Source organism: Octodon degus, unplaced genomic scaffold, assembly GCF_000260255.1.
Source record: "Octodon degus isolate 3935 unplaced genomic scaffold, OctDeg1.0 scaffold00243, whole genome shotgun sequence".
NCBI classification, from domain to species: domain Eukaryota; kingdom Metazoa; phylum Chordata; class Mammalia; order Rodentia; family Octodontidae; genus Octodon; species Octodon degus.
The window spans coordinates 2,031,199-2,049,094 of NW_004524819.1; the positions used below are offsets into that span (position 1 = coordinate 2,031,199).

The 17,896-nt window shown below is 34.1% G+C and overlaps 1 protein-coding gene across 1 annotated transcript in view; it reads left to right on the forward strand.

The window, feature by feature from the left end:
- The window catches only part of Sytl5 (synaptotagmin like 5), a 146,712-nt gene that overhangs the window by 35,065 nt on the left and 93,751 nt on the right, over positions 1-17,896 (forward strand). Inside the window, exon 3 of the mRNA XM_004645901.2 lies at positions 6,363-6,572. Coding sequence (XP_004645958.1) covers positions 6,363-6,572 — 210 coding nt within the window. The remainder of the gene's footprint in view (positions 1-6,362; positions 6,573-17,896) is intronic.

A 17,896-nucleotide genomic window follows, 5' to 3' on the forward strand; every position in this document is an offset into this window, starting at 1 on the left:
TCTGTCTCCAAAGAAGACAGAGACTTGCTGTGTAACCGAGGCTGGTCCTGAACTCCTGGGCTCAAGTAATCCTGCCCAAGGCCTTCAAAATAGTTGGATCTACAGGTGAATCCCATTGGACATGGTGGGTTCTTGTTTCAATGTTGTTATTTTTGTTAAGCTTTTTGAGTCCCTTATGAATTCTAGTTGTTAATACTTTGACAGGGGCCAGGGAGATGGCTCAGTGGAATAAGTGCTTCCCTGGCAAGCGCAAGGGCCTGAGTTCAATCCCTGGTTCTGCAAAAAAAAAAAAAAAATACTCTGACAGATGAACAGTTTGGGAATATTTTCTGCAAATCCGTGGGTTCTCTTTTTCTCTTTTTACTTTGTTGATTTCTTTTTGCAGTGCAAAATTTAATTTGATATAATCTTATCTGTTTCATTGTATTTTTGTTTTCAATGCTTGTGGAGAGCTTATCCCCATAAATTTCTTGACTATACCAATGTATTAAATTGTGTTCCTTGTATTTTATTGTATTAGATACATAGTTTTAGGTTTTATGTTCTGGTCCTTCATTCATTTTGAGTTGATTATACTAACAAAGAAAGAGCCATATTTCAGTGTTCTGCATGTGAATATACAGGGTTTTTTGCACTATTTATTAACAAGGGTATCATTTATCCATGTATGCTTTTAAGGCCTTTCTCAAGAATCAGTTAGCTGTGGGTGAATAAATTTGTTTCTGGGATTCCTATTCTGTTCCATTAGTCTAGATGTCTGTTTTTATGTAATACTATGCTGTTTTTGCTTCGCATGGTTCTTTATTTTCTCTCAAGATAAGATATTATAATTCCTCTGGATTTGGACTTTTTTAAGTTTGCATTTTTATTTAGGTCTTCTGTGCTTCCTTTTCTTTGCTTTTTTTCAATAATTTTATTGACAGACAAATAGCAATGAGACAGTTTCAAATCAAATTGGTAGGACAGTTTCAATAATTAACACATTACATACTGTCTTCCTAGTGGTTATTTGCTGTACAAGATGTAGACATGATATCCTATTTATAAACACTATTACAACAAATCCCTCTATTCATTAAGAGAATGTAACTATATATCTATCCCAACCACTTTGAATAAACAGATACAAAGTGGACATTCATTTATATATCCCCTTTTTGGTTTAGTTCTGTCATTTGAATATTACAGGTGTGTTAACTCAGCAAAATATTCTAAAAGAGTCCAGTAATCCTACTGTGCTTCCTTTTTTATGTATTTAGTACAGGATTTACAGGTTTTACACACATCGGACTCTTTATGAGCCTCCTGTTTTCAGCCTCCCAAGCATTGGGATTACAGGTGTGTGCCACCACATCCAGTCTATATGCTTCCTTATGAAATGTAGTCATAATTAGAAATGTAGTCTTTATTCTGCATCATCATGATTCTCACTAGCTGTTTCACTAAGAGACAAAAGAGAACAGATATTGAGAAACATACCAAAATTGTCTATTCAACAATTGCTATAGATCAAGCTGTGATTAAACACTTAAAATATTGTTTTATTTAGCTCTCACAACATCTGTACCATTTTTACAGAGGCATGGCTTGAGACATAGAGAAGCTAATTCTTTAGACAAAGACAAGTTAAATAAGATCACAGAAGAAATGTGTCATAGTCAGGATTTGAATCCAAGCAGTCTGACTTTAGAACAGTATTCTCAGGCTCACTGTGGTATAGAATCTTCACTTGCTCATTATCTTCAGTGGACTTTTATATGCTGTGTTAAGTTGTGATGCTTTAAGGGCATTAAGGATGTTTTATGAATCCTTTATTCATGACTTCCTCTTCTAAGCAGTGAGTCACCCCCATCACCACATTCCTAACTTTTTGGTGCAAAACAGTGTGCAGTAAAACTTGATGTACGTGGAGTGACAAGAGGAACATAATACCACAGAAACGTGATGGGAATTTTAATGAAAACAGTAACTGATTTTAAAGAAATGAGTCTATGCAAAAATAAAGCCAAAGTTTTGAACACATTGAGCTGATTTCATGATGGGAAAAGAAAAAATGTATTCAATATATCACGAGAACACAGAAGTGAAAAGATTTTATCCTTCAACACTAGCTCAACGCAAAGCAATTATAACAGATGTTATGTGTGTGAGAAGCAGCCATCAATACTTTTTACAATCTTTCCAATTAATCCCAATGTGTATCCAGATTTAAGAATAAATATTCTAAGAAGAAAAATAATCATTAAAGGAACATTTAATGCTGAAATACCTTTCTGCTTTTAGTTTTTTGGCCAATTTTGCATGCCGATATCTGGTAATCTGAACAACTAATCTGAACATAACAATACGCAATATGGCAATGATTGCTGAGTTTCTATCATTTTGCTTAGTGAAATTCTGTATTGTGTCTATTTTTTGCTGATTTTAAATTGTAATTTATCTGTTTAGTAGTTCAGATTTCATATATATAATCAGTTCATGTACTAATATGAATGCTTCTGTATATGAAGGAAAATTAAATAATGAAGAATAAATTCATGTTTTGAAATACAGAAACATCTTGAGCTTATCCCAAATTAGGTGGCATTAAGTGGAATTAAATTTCTTCAACTGGTTTTCATTTCTGTTTTCTTTGTGTACTTCAGCTTTTAATAGCTGAGATTGATGTTGAGTTTTTAATAGCTGGTTAAACTTCAATCACTTGATCATAGGTACTTTCAGGAGAGAATTTGCCTTCAAAAGTTTCCAAGAATCATCCATTTTTCTCAGTATATTATTCTCTGGCTCACCATCCTACACAGAAATAGCAGATAGTTGGGATTTTTGTCTTTGTCGTAGTCTCTTTTTTTCATTTTATGCTCTTTTATTTTATTTTTTATGTATTTAGTACAGGGTCTACAGGGTCTCACTACACAGATCAGACTCTGCCTAAGCAGGCACTTTAATCTGCTGAGCTATTTGGGTGGCCCTGGCTCTTTATAGATTTTGAGGAAGCAATGCTACATTTCTCTCGTGCCTTGAGGTGTTCGAATGGCAGTTGTGGTGCGAAAAAATAATACAATGAGGCCTTTAAGTGAGAACTTTACCCAGTTATTTTAAAGTCTGTATACCACAAGTTTCAAAAACATAAATACTGGCCTGCAAGCACGTGCAGGGGCCTGGGGTTTGATCCCCGGGCCTGCAGTGCTGGCCTTGCACCCTGGAAGCACTGAGATTGCAACTGAGATTGGGCATGGTGGCACATGCATGTAATCCCAGCTCTTGGGAGGCTGTAAACAGGTGGATCACTAGGAGTGTGATCTAGTAGTGAGACCTTGAACACCCTGTAGACCCTTCCCTAAAATACATATATATATATATATATATATAGAGAGAGAGAGAGAGAGAGAGAGAGAGAGAGAGAGAGAGAGGGAGAGATTCTGTAGAGCTCTCCATTCATTGAATTTTATGAACCAGGTTTTTGCTTTGTTTGAGGGCATAATATTTTGAAAATTCTAAATTGGAGATTAGGAAAATATGTGCCTTGTATTCTTGTCCTTTACGTTTTGATGGACAAGAGAATGAAGATTTATTCATGTTCTGTATAGTTGGCTTCCATAACAGATGAAGTATTGTGTGCTGTTTGTACCCTTCTGGACTAACTAGAAGCATAATGGGAACTTAGAGTAGTTGTTCTGTTTTTGTTAATTTTTGTATCTGAATACCAGAACTCCTAGCATATAGTAGGTAGGCATTACATAGATACTTGTTGATTAAATGAAATGAGACCATAATTCAAAGTTTTGGAAAATTTAGTCTTCATTTTTAAAATTCTCTATTTATGGAGAGAATCTTCCATTATTAGTTTGGGGATTAGAACACCTCATTCACAGTTTTTTCTGTATTATTTACCATATTTTGAACTATTCTACTTTAAATTTCATTGATATGTATTGATTAATTAATGGGTTTAGTGTACTATTTCAACACATGTATGTTATGGATTCAGTAATGTGAGATTCATAGTCCCTCAAAATCTGAATGGTTAAAAGACGTAATAAATAACCCTAAATATTCAAGTGCTTCATAACCTAGCATGGAATTGGCTTCTGAACAGCACATACAAGAACTACAGCTGTGCTTCTATCTTTGGGAAAATGATAATCTGGTTGGTCTGACAAAGTTTAGTTTTATAAGTACAAAAGGATATGGTAAGAAATATGTGGGATAAATCTTGTTTCATCTGAAAAATCAGAAAATAGAAATGTTATGTTGACAAAAAGATTGTTCAATAACATAAAGGAGCAAGTTTGTAGAGCATTTAAGTGGAACTTAGCCTGTATTCCACAGCAATGTTCTACAAACCTGCCAGCAAAAATAAGCAGGTAATCTTATAAATAACGTGGCTTGGACTCATCCCAAAGCCCTGCTAACACATGCTATGTGCGTGAGAAGCAGCCATCAATACTTTTTACAATCTTCACAATTAATCCCAATGTGTATCTAGATTTAAGAATAAATATTCTAAGAAGGAAAAAATTTAATCATTAAAGGAACATTTAATGCTGAAATACTTTTCTGCTTTTAGTTTTTTGACCAATTTTGCATGCCGATATCTGGTAATCTGAGCAACTAATCTGAACATAACAATACGCAATATGGCAATGATTGTTGAGTTTCTATCATTTTGCTTAGTGAAATTCTGTATTGTTGCTAAATTTTTTACTGATTTTTATTCTCTTTAAAAAAACAAAACAAGTTATAAATCTTTTAAAAAAAAGAGGTGAAACAAAATATTTGAAAAAAATTCCAAAGTCATACTTCTTAAACTCTAATCACCCCGTGTTCTTTTTTGAAAAGTGAATACATGGAATTAAAAAGCAGATCTGATCTGATCTGATGTGATCTGAGATATGTCTGAAGTGGAGCCTGAGATTTTACATTGCTAACAAGTTCCCAGATAATTAATTAATGCTGCCAGAAAAAAAGCTGCAGTTGGAATGCAGGTTTTTGAAAGATACGTGCTCAGGTTACATGTTAAATAGTAAGAGAAACAGCCTGGAGCTAGCATTTTTTAGTAACTATGTGCCAAGCACTGTGCTGGAAATTTTCTTGTATCATCTCACTTGCTCTTAAAAACAAACTTGCAAGAATGTTACTACAGGGACCCAGGAGATAGCTCAGTTGAATAAGCACTTGCCTGGCAAGTGCAAGGGCTTAAGTTCAATCCCCAGTTCCACCAAAAGATAAACAAAAGTATATTACTACTTTCATTTTAAAATGAAGAGACTGAGAGTAAGTGGATAAATCATCGCTACTACTGGACAGATAAGTTATGATTGAGTATAGACTCAGACTTATCAGAATGGAAAATCCATAGGTTAATGGGAATTTTTAGAAACTCTCAAATGCAAGCAGAAGTGTTTAGATCTGAGATAGTAGGCATTGTCTTTATAGGCATAATCATCAGATTGCTTTATGGAAAGTATTAATTGCACTATTGCTTCATGTAGCATATCTAGGCAGACAAAGAATATGGTACTATGTATGCTCAATGTTACCAAACCTTTTAGAGCTTTCAAAGATACAAACAGTCCACTGTGGCACACATGGCATAAGTCGGCCAGCACTACTACATGGAGGAAGCAGTGCTCCAGCACTACAAGATTAAGGATCTTAGGCAAATTAAAGTAGAATGTAGATGAGTACTAATAGCAAAATACTGCTAGCAGAGGATGTCTAAGGCAAAATATCACTGTATCTTTCAAGTGCTAATATCAAAGGACAGGGCTGGCGAGATGGCTCAGTGGTCTAAAGCACCTACTTGGAACAAGCTTGGCAAAGCACAGGGACCGCGGTTCAATCCCCCAGCACCACATGCCAGCCAGCCCCTCCCCCTGGTGGGCTGAGCTGGCCACACACACACACACACACACACACACACACACACACACAAAAAAAAAAATGTTAAAAATATATATATCAAAGGACAATAGATTTTGGAGAGAGAAAATTTATTTCTTCAAAGCATTTGGCTTGATTCCTTGTTTCAAATATGAAATCTGATTCTCTGTGAATTTTATTCTTTTTAGTTTTATTTTATTTTTGTATTTAGTATAAAAGTAGGCTACAGGGTCTCACTACACAGATCAGACTCAGTTGTTCTCCTGTTCAGCCTCTCAAGCAGTGGGATTAAAGATGCACACCACCATGCCCAGTCTCAGTCCCCCTCTCAGTGCACCCCTGGGGCGCCAGCACAGCATTCGAGAGTTCGAACCCCAGCCCCTGCATCTGCCTAAGCAGGCTCTTTAATCTGTTGAGCTATCTGGTCGGCTCTTCTCTGTGATTTTTAGAGTGAGGTTTTCTTTTTCCTTTCTTTCTAGAAAGCTGAAAAATGAACTCTTAGAAGCAAAACGTAGAAGTGGGAAGACCCAACAGGAGACCAGCAGAGTCTGTGTACACTGCCAGAGAAACCTGGGCCTAATCTTTGACCGAGGAGACCCATGCAAGGCCTGCTCACTGAGGGTGTGCAGTGAGTGCCGGGTCGTGGACCTCGATGGCAGCTGGAAGTGTACTGTGTGTGCCAAAGTTGCGTGAGTATTTTTGCCCTCTTGTGGAAAGTGGAGATTTGATGGATGAAGGGACTGATGTTGGAAAAAGAAAACAGTAGCATTTTAAATTTAGGAATAAACAGTGCAGTTAAAGTACAACTCGACCACAGGTTCAGCAATGCCTTAGCAGGGCTCAGATTAGAGAGAGAGAGAGAGAGAGAGAGAGAGAGAGAGAGAGAGAGAGAGAGAGAGAGAGAGAGACTGATTCAAAGCACACTTTTGATCCACGTTGCTTCTCAGAAGACACAATTTTCCTGAGACATTCTCTTACATTTGAGAGTGACTGGCATGATGAGTATCGAATGTGCAGCCTGCTTGTCACATTTAAGAACACACAGCCGAACTATTTCCAGAATTTCTTCTCTTCAAACCTACCTTTCCCTGAGAAAAGGCAAATGGAGAACCTTGCTATTCACCACTGTGTTTAGCCTGTGCCTGTGTAAGGAGCAGGGATTTCACTCTATTAGTTTGAATATATGTGAGGAGAATTGTTTTCTAATTCAACTTAGAATCTAAACATGATTTAGTTGTTTTTACCTCTGGGACCTACCAAATTCCTATCCTCTGGAGAAATCTCCTCTGAATCAATTGGTATGTTTTCAATTCCCAATATCTAATTATCTCCATGATTCTAGAAGTCACCTCATAATCGCATTCCAAGGTAACTCAGTGTTGAGCTGTCTTTGCTATAGTTGAGGTATAAGATGTCAGCATTACTACAGCTTGTTTAATTCGGTTTAGTTCAGCCTGTCTTTCCCCTTAACTAGCTTATCCTGTTATAGGCATTAAGAGACCTTCTTGGGAGGAAAAGTGAGTAGTGTGGTAATAGTCATGACATTTCATTTCCAACATTTTTGAACAGAGAGTTTTGTTCTGTTGAAGACATATATCTGGTGGTCTACATCATTTAACCAATGTTTATTTTTCCTATATTGTTTCATAGAGATGACTTTGAGTAGTCCAATTCCCACTGTTTTTCTACACTTGATTGAAATAAGCAGTTCTAAAGTAATGAACCATTTAACTTCCTTCATTACTGACTTTGGACATATTATTTTGATTTACTTAAGTGATCACTTTCAAATCTTTGTTTTACATAAACAAATTTATTTTAGTACTTTCTTCCCATCAATGGCAAATATCTTCTACCAGATCTGGGATTAAGGACACTAGTAAAATTTCTGACATGTGAGTTTTGCAATAACCATTGACTAATTTAAAAGGCTTTTTTATATGTTCAGGATACAGTGTGTGCAGGTTATCCGTGTTGCAGATATCTTCTTCCACCTTATGACTTGGCTTTTCATTGTGTTAGTGGTGCCTTTTATGTGCAGGAACCTCTAATTCTACTAATTTCATTTGATAATCCTTCTGACATAAGTAAGTCGTTGTCCATACCGTACTAAACAAAACTTTCCTTAATCCTCAAATCATGAAGTATTCTCCTATACGATCCACAGTAATTGTTATTATTTTATTGTTAGATTTATAATCCTCTTGCAATTGAAACTGAAACTGGCAGAAGTATTTTAAACTCATAAGGATTGTGAATTTTCTACTTATCCTTTTAGTTCTGATTATATCTGATTTATATTTTAAATTGACCAGTTTGTTACCTTTTCATTGCTGCATATTCTTTGCTATAATTTTTTTTCAGTACCGAGGACTGAACTCAGGACCCTGCGCTTGCCAAGCAAGTGTTTATTCTACTGAGCTATTTCCTTGGCCCTTCTTTGCTATATTTCTAAGCTTCCATTTGGAATAATTTTTTCTGCCTTCAAGTTTTCTTTTAGTGATGAGTGCTTTCAGTTGCTTTTGTTAGTACAGCTTTATTTCACTCTTAATTTTCAGGCATATTTTCATTGTCTGCATCTTATCCTCTGAATAACTACTATGAAAATAACAATATGCAATGCATTAATTATCATAACTGTCCTATTAATCTGTTTTGAAACTGCTTCATTGCTATTTTATCTTTTTTATCATTAATATGAATAAAAATATTTCATAAAATAAATAAAAATAAAAAATGATTCATTCACCGGAAAATTTTTTTTAAAAATAGGAAAATTTAAAAAAAAATAAAAATAAAAATAAAAATAGGAAAATTGCAAATGAAGTTTTCTGTGATTTAATTGATGATAAATGATTATTTTCGGTTAGCTAGATCATTATGTAATAAGAATTTGGAATGTTTTGTGGCATTACAAAACCCATGTGAAGTATATAAACACAAGGGTACTATTTAATTGTCCACATTTTCCCTGGTAACTCAGAGCAGAAGAGCTTGATGGCTAACATGAAACTTATTTGATGTTGAGAATGTACTGTTGACTTCATTTTACCTAACAATAATCAGTATAAATAATTAATCTGCATTGCTTATTTTATAAGCTTGATCAAATTCCCTTTCCTTCTTTTGATTAAGAAATTGTTCAGAAACTACTTTAAAGAAAACAATATACAATATAACAGCCAGTATTGATTCCCTACCATCTTATTTTGAAATTCTGTATCATTTTAATATTTTCTTATTCTCTTTAAAGTAAGAAAACAAACAAAAAAATTGTTCAGAAATGTTGACACTATCACCTCTATAGTTCTTATTGTCACGAATATGCAATACTTTTACTGTATTCATGCAACAAAATAATGTTTCAGAAAAAAATAATTTAAATTGAATTTACTTTAAATGATACATTAAAACTTCACAATTGTACACATTAGTAGGGTATCATGTGACCTTTTCATGCATATATAAATGATGTAATGTTTAAATCTGGTTAAACATATCCATCTCCTCAAACAATTATCATTTCTTTGCAGTGAAAACATTCAATAAACTTTCTTGTAACTTTGCAAGAGACACAACGAATTATTATTTTCTGTAATCACTTTCATTTGCAATAGCATCTCAGAACATCAGAATATCTTGTTCCTGTCAAACTTTATCTTAGTTCTCACTGATCAGTCTTCCCCTAACATTCCTCCTAACTGCTCTCCCCAGCTTCTAGCAATTCTCTCTCAACTTTTATGATATCAACATTTTTAGTCTCCATTTCTGAGTGAGATTATGTGTTACCTGTCTTTCAGTGCCTGGATTACTTCACATTACAATCTCTAGTTCTATCCATGTTACCACAAATGACAGGCTATCATTCCTTTTGTGGTGCAGTGGTGTTCCATAGCTTCTGTGTAGTACATTTTTCTTATCCACTCACCAGTTTGTGAACATACCTGCTTCTCTTTCATGGATATTGTAGATACCACTACAACCACCATGGAAATGTGAAGATCACTTCTACATGATTATTTCATTTCCTTTAAGTAATATGCCCACTGGTGAGATAACTGAATCATATAATAGCTCTTCTTTCTTTCTTTCTTTCTTTTTCTTTCTTCCTTCCTTCCTTCCTTCCTTCCTTCCTTCCTTCCTTCCTTCCTTCTTTCTCTCTTTCCTTCTGAGGAACTTCCATGCTGTTTTATAATATGCTCACTGCTTATTGAAACTTAGGTTAGAAATTACTTTTAGTCCTTCTTTGACTACATCTAATTTGCCATCTCACATATTTAATTCTTAAAATCAGTTGCGTTTTTCAAATTTGAGAATTTTGTTTCTGTTGTACTTTCTTTTACCTCACTTTTATTATAATTTTTTCAATAACTTATTTGTACTTATTTAAAGTCTATGAAATGCAACTTTATTATATGAGTCCCTTTTGGGACTGTTAACACTGTTGGTTGTTTCTTTTAGTTTTTGGCCTTACCTCTCTTCCTATAAACCTGGTAGTATTTGACTGATAGCCCAAGTATACAAAAAATAGTAACAGTTAGTGAGACTTCAGTATCTACTGAGAATATGCATTTTTGCTCTGGAAGACAAATAGGATAGAACCATTGCCTATTCATAAACACAGTAAATCAGAAATTGAACAAATTCCAGAATTGGGTCCTCAGTCACTGTAACACTGGAGCTGTTTCTAGATCACAGTTACTCCTACAGAATAGGGCTTCAGAATCTTATAGTATACCTGTTAGACAAAAAAAGACAATTAGTTTGGTATTTTATAGATAGGATAATGAGAAATAAGATTTAGAATGTATGCTAGATTGAATTGGATGAGTAGTAAAAATTTTAGTTTGTTTATTTCACCTAGCTGTTTTTCCAACAGGCTGTGCCAAGTTGAGGTTTGACATTTCAGGACAATGAAGAAGGAAATGAAATTTTAACAAATAGTTGATATTCCAACTGGAAAGCCTAATGACTGTTGGGAAAGTTCTCAATAACTACTTCTCCAATTCTTATGAAAGGATATTCTATCTGATTCTTTGTATTTTTTCCAGTTTTATTCCATTTATGTACAATTTTTTCTTTACCCCCTCAACCCTTGCTCATTCAGGCAACAATTTTGGTATGGGAGAAGATTTTCTTTTAGTAAGTAATACAAATTGTTATTACTGAAGCATTTTATTCTATAGAAGGCACAAGTGGCTTTCACCATCAGCGTATCTACTAGTTAGTACATGGTAACTGAAGGTCTAATTCACTGAAACCTTCCTCCTAAATCATATCAGGTTACCTTTATTTTCTGTGACTAAGAAATTAATTTTTAATATAATGAATGTTCCTGTGTTTTCCCCTTAGATTTTAAATGATATATACTTTACTTTTTATCTTATTTATTGTTTTTGTTCTTCTACTAGAATATAAACTTCCTAAACATGAGAGCAAGTGTTTTTATCTGTATTTTTCACTAATGTAGTTCTAATGCCTAGAAGAATGCCTAAAGTAGTACTCAATGAATATTTGCTAAATGAGGAACATGGGTAAGTAAGAGAATTAACTAATGAACAGATGAAAAGACAAAGAAATGTCTCCCAGAGAAAGCAAATTAGGCTTGAGCTAGTGGAACAAATGTAAAACAAATCCAAGGCTTTTTTTTGTTAGGACTACAAAATTAAAAAGCAATAATAATAACCATGCCAAATGCATTGCCTTCTGAACAATGTAAATTTCTAACCTCTGCAGAAAAATATAAGACAAATTATTGTCACAAGCTAAGAAGAAATAATAACAAATTGAAAATTCTGTGTTTTCCTTGGGCATGTTAATGTAGTAATACAATACTTCTGAACCAATTGTACCCCTTTTACTGGTGAAACAATAACTTAATAAACCCAAACATCCACCTATCCAATTGATATATGCATGGAACTGGCCATCTGTTCCTCCTATATGTTTATTGCTAACCTGATGGTATATAAGTAGCTAAGGAAATTTACATCAAAAATGTTTAACTCAATACATAAAATCCATGATCAATTTTTCCATGTGAAAATCAGAGTATTCTACTTCTCTGATATCCAACTATTAATCTGAATAAACACAGTAATTAAAACTTTATTTCAGTATAAAATGTATCCTGTTTGCTATTCATGGAGTGGTTTTCAGAAAGGAAGCATAAATAATATTTTATTGGCAATGAAAACCCTTTGTTTATTATGAGAGAATGTAACAGCCCCACTGGCTGTCTCCATGTTTAATAGACCATAAAATTGAAATTCCATGTGAAAATCAGAGACCTGTAGGAGATGAGATGACTCACAAAGTGACTCATTCTCTCATCACTTGGAAGCATATCCTTTATTGTCATTTATCTTGGATTGGTAAAAAGTAAAGAGATTTGATTTCTGAAGCCCTGAAATAATTACAGCAGAGGGACCAATGGATAAAAGCTACCTGATATCAGGATTTGAGTGGTCCCTAACATTTTCTCTGATCTTCTAATTCTAACTAGTTAGCAGCTGTGGATCTAATATGAAAGCTAACTATAAAAATAGAAAGAAAAGGAAGTGGACACAGCCTGTTATTTCATTTTGTTATCTTAATAAAATCTATAAAATTGCATATGAATATGTTAGCTGAGACAGTTTCTATCTAATGCAAAGGAAGTCATAATAATTGTTTTTTTAAATTAGCATTCAAATGAATACAGAAGGACTCAAAAGATAAAAGTGACAATAAGAGAAAAACAAAATTGAAGTACTTTTTAGGGGAGGTTTATTTATTTTTTTATGAGAGTTTTATTTTTTGTTTTTGGTGCTGAGGACTGAACCCAGGGTTTCCAGCTTGCTAGGCAAGTATTCTACTGCTAAGCCAAATCCCCATCCCCTTGAAGTACTTCTAATATGGTTTGATCAGCTGGTCTTCTATTCATGCCATGTTGTAACATTTCATATTACTTATGAGTCTTTGTATTTTTAAAAAACTATTATTGTAATTATTAATGCATGTTAATTGTATAGATTAATGGAACTTACTGCAATATTTCCATACATGCATGCATCATGCATCAACAACCATGTCCACCTGCCCTTCTTCTACCCTAACTACCCCTTTTTCTCTCTCCTAGAACACTTCCCAATCCCTAGTAACCTTATAATTCCTCATCTACTTTCAAATAATGTACTTTTTATGTTACCACATATAAGAAGAAAGCATTCAATTCTTGTCTTTCTGTGTCTGCCTTATAGCATAAAGACCCTCATGGTTTATTCTTGATGAATTCATTTATTACTGCGGTAGATGAGACATAACTGGAAGAGATGAAATATAAGAGGGTCTGTCAAAAAAAAACAGGGAAAAGATAGAGCCAATGGCTAGAACATACACACAGGAGATTTTAAAATGAAACCTCTGACATCTAGAAAATGGCCCAACACTTATGAGTAGGTGTTGATATTGCTGGGCGCTATCACACATAGTTAAGCTATAATGTTCTGTTATACCAAATCTCAGTGCGCCAGTATCCCACAAGATTGTTCTACAATTACAATGAAGTAGGACAAAACAAAGAACACTTCATAATATTGTAAGAATAGACAGATAGAAAGTAACTGTTTAATCCATAAATTAGCAAAACCTTCCTTTTTAGCTAATAAAAATCTGCTGTTTTTTCACTATCAATTTTAACCTTGGTCTAGTTTTATCTTCTTTTAAATTAAATTTAGTGAAATATAAGTCATACAGTTGTTCCTATCTCCTTATATTACCTATATCTAAAGAGTGTATCCTATGTCAGATGACTCTAGTAGTTAGAAATAAAGGAACAAAATGAAACTTTGAGTCACTACCTTTTTTTTTAGATAAGATTATTTATTTTCCTCTTAAAAACCTAAAGAAAACTTTACTTCACTTGTATGTAACTTTCCACATGAAGGTCTGAAATTCAGGAGTTTAATGTTGAATAAAATCATGGGTTAGCAAATCCTGAATTCTTATTAATCATTATTTACAAATAGTTTAATTCCCCATAATTTCAGATAAACTCATTCTTCAAAATACAACTTAGAGGAAGTAGTCTATTTTTCAGCTTGACTTTTTCAAATGCTAGATGATAGGGCAGATATAGATATGAATTTTATAGTGGGTATCACCTTTTTATCATTTTCACCACTTCTTCATTCCTTCCACTCTGCTCCCCCACACACATACTCACACACATACATACACACAACAGGCATATGAAATGTTATGCATTATTCAACATCCCTTGGCTTGCACAGGTTTTAAATTCTCCTCAAAGCTTATTGCAACTTTTAAGTATGAGTTTAGTTCTGATGGTGTTACAAAGTGTAAAAACTATGGACTTTCCATATCAATCCTGTCTCCACCATAACACCTTTATACCTTTGGGCAAGTCATTTAACCTGTGTGAGTTTTAGTTTCCCTATATGCAAACTGAGAAAATAATAGCTGCCTAATGACTCATACTGAGGATTAGAAATTCCATAGACAAAATTCTTAGGGCAAAACTTGGTACCTGGTATGTACTCAGTATTAATTTTCTGTTCTTTTACCAAGTCTTCTATTTACCTCCAAGATGTAAAAAGGTGGCAAAGACATAATTCCAAGAGACTGTTCTGGTGTTTCAGTTCTGAAATGACAAGTGATTCAAGGGTATATCTGAGTTGAGCAAATACAAGGTATAGAGTTGTTCTCACAAAGACCACAAAAAGTAATAACTAATAATTCAGGGAGGATCTCATTGCTGTTATGTTTTGGCAGCTCTAGGTGTATACACTAAAGTGGTATGGAAGCTCAATTCCTGATCAATGTAGACGGAATATCCCACTTTCTTGTGTTGCCCATATCCCAAGAAAATACACACACACACACACACACACACACACACACGCATGCACTCACACTAAGACCTTGCTGTGCCACTGTTGGGTGGTTTTCAACCACGGAACTATATTTTTGTCCTTGCTCTTGATTCATTCTCTGTAAAATATTTGCCTTATTTCAGAAATAATAAACTTTTTATTAATAAAACACTAGCGAGTAAATATTTTAAGTTCAGTGGGCCATCTCATCTATAACTAGTCAAATTTGCAAGTGTAGCACACAAGCAGTAAGAGACATTTATATAAACAATTGAGTATAACTCTTCCAATAATGCTTTATTTATAGAAACTATATCTGAAATCTCATATAATTTTCATATGTCATGAAATACTCTGTGAATTTTTTCAACCATTTAATAATGGAAAAATCATTCCTAGCATGTAGTTATACATGGTGGTTGAATTTGGACCATAGGCCATAGTGTGATTATCTCTGCTCTATTTTGTCTCAGAATTTTCCGTATTTATATTATAAAATACATAAGTCTTTCCTGAGTTGACTGTTGATAATTTCTACCTTTCTAGGAATCTGTCCATTTCTTATGTGTCTTCTATCCTGTGAGAGTAAAAATTCTCAAAGTAGCTATTGATGATCTTCTGAATTTCCACTGGGTCTGTGGTGATTACACCCTTCTCATTCCTTATTGCTTGTATTTGAATTTTTTCTTTCCCCTTTTTGATGAGGTTAGCTAGGGGCTTATCGATTTTATTTAATCTTTGAAAGAATCAGCTTTTTGATTCGTAAATTCTTTGTATTGTTTTCTTCATCTCGATTGAATTAATTTCTGCTCTAATCTTTACTGAGTTGACTGTTGAAATGATATTTCTGTGTTTAATTATCAGGGTAGTTTTCTACTGCTGTCTTAGCAAATTATCAGAATTTGGGTTCTTGACACAAACTTATTATCTCATATTTCTGTAATTTGAAAATCTGAGCTGGCTTGTCTGGTTTTTCTACTTCAGATTTTACAAGGCTGATATCAAGGTATCAGCTGGTTATGTACTTATAAAGAAGCACTGGAAAGAGTCAGTTTTGAAACTTATTCTCGTGTGATGAACACAGTTCCTTGTGACTGTAGAGATGAGATTCCCATTTCCTTGTTAGCTGTTACCTCAGAGCTACCCTTAGCTGCCAAACACCTCTCTCTCTAGTCCTTGCCTGTAGATTCCTACATCTCAGAGCCTTCTTAGAGTGTCAAGTCCTTCTTATGTTTTCAGTCTGACTTACCATTCTGTGGTGTCTCTTCTAGGCATTGTTCAGTATCTACTTCTTTCTTTGTTTTTAAAAGTTCATATAATCACTTTGGGTCCATGAGAATAATCCAGCATAATCTTAGTATAATAAGGTTACTTAGGGCTGGGGAGACAGCTCAGTAGAATAAGTGCTTGCCTGGCTAGCGCAAGGACCTGAGTTCAATCCCCAAGTCCACAAATAAATAAATAAATATAAAAAATAAGTTTATCTAATTAGTAACCTAGTTCCATCTGCAAAGTCTGATTATATCAGTGCATAGTTTAGTGTTTGATTTACAGTAATATTGAGATGATATCTTTAGAACACAATAATCACCATCTGAATTTCCAAACTAAGTACTGATATATACATGGATAGGACACTTAAAGACACATACTGAAATAATTTAATTTATTAAAGCTTTGAAAAAAAAGCTTTGGTTTTGGTAAATTAGACCTTAGGTTTGACATAGTCTATAAGAATATTTTAAAGTGTTAATTATGTCACCAAAATGTTTATGCTTCTCAATAGAAGATTTAGCTCCCTGGAAGTACACCCAAGATGAGCATGCTATATTCTGACCTTTCGATGAATACCTTCTCCAAAGTTAATATTTTCACTTTTTTCTCAAGTGTGTATCTATGTTTAATAGATAACTTGCTTTTGTCTCAATTTGACTTATACTTCTTTTTTCTCAGTCCCCATGATACCCTGATTTATCTCATCATCCTTTTTTCTCTTGTTTATTGCAGTAACTTCCTAATTGGCAAACTTTCTTCTAACTTCTCCCTTCTCCGTGTGTTTCTTCAGAAATTATATCTTCCAAATAACTTTAGAAAAACTTCCAGATTTCTTCATTGGTTCAAGAGTGACATTCCAGCTCCTTAGTATGATGTTCAAGATTACATGACCCCAAACCTATCTTTCAACCTCATTATCCACTATAATCAGCCACAAACACTTTGTCCCAGTCAGAAAGCTATTTTCTACTCTGAAGACATGAACTCTTCTCTAAAAATATTTCTTCAGTTTTAATTAGAAATATGTTTATAATGCTGAATGACTTCTATGGTTGCTAAAATTCTTGCTATAAACAGATATTATAGGTCAAATTCCACATAGTGCAAGTCATCTCAGAAATATTTATTGAACACAGTGCCAATTACTGTTCCTAGAGATAATGAACAACAGAGGCAAGATTTCTACCATCATGCCACTGGTAGTAATATGGATTGTGAAAATACAAAAGAAAGATCATTCATTAAAGTGATGAGGGAGTAGTTAATAATTCACTTTAAAATGTTTTTTGAGGATATAGTCTATTAAAAAAGCTTTTCTAGAAATTAGGAGAAAAAAGATGAATCAGGTAGAGATCAGCTCCCAAGGATCTTATCAACCAGTAGATACGAGAGAGGTTGGCCAGAAATAGATCTGAAATAAAATTTAAAATGCTGTAAGTCAGTAGTGTATAACCTATGCTACACATGTGGTTATTTGTTTTTCTTTTAAGACAAAGATGTTAATGTATGATTTTTTTTCCCAAAAACATCAGTATCTAGGTTTCATTGCATTGTTGGCTTCTTGATAAATAGGTGGGCTTTGGGTTGCAGTTTGGGCCCTTGTCTCTCAAAGACTCACCATCATTGCTATAGCGCATGGCAGAAGTACAAGCCGAGAGAAACTAGTCATTTCAGGAGTGAGGGAGGAAGGTGACTTCACATATCCATTGCAGTAGCTTAGAAGATGAAAAGAAATACTCAAAGATCTGTTTTTGCAGTTTTCAAACTTAAATACTGACCCCTTGTCAATGCCTGGTGCGCCTCTTTGCACCTTGCATAAAGACCACCACTGGGTACCAGCTAAAATAAAGTGCTTCTTTTAA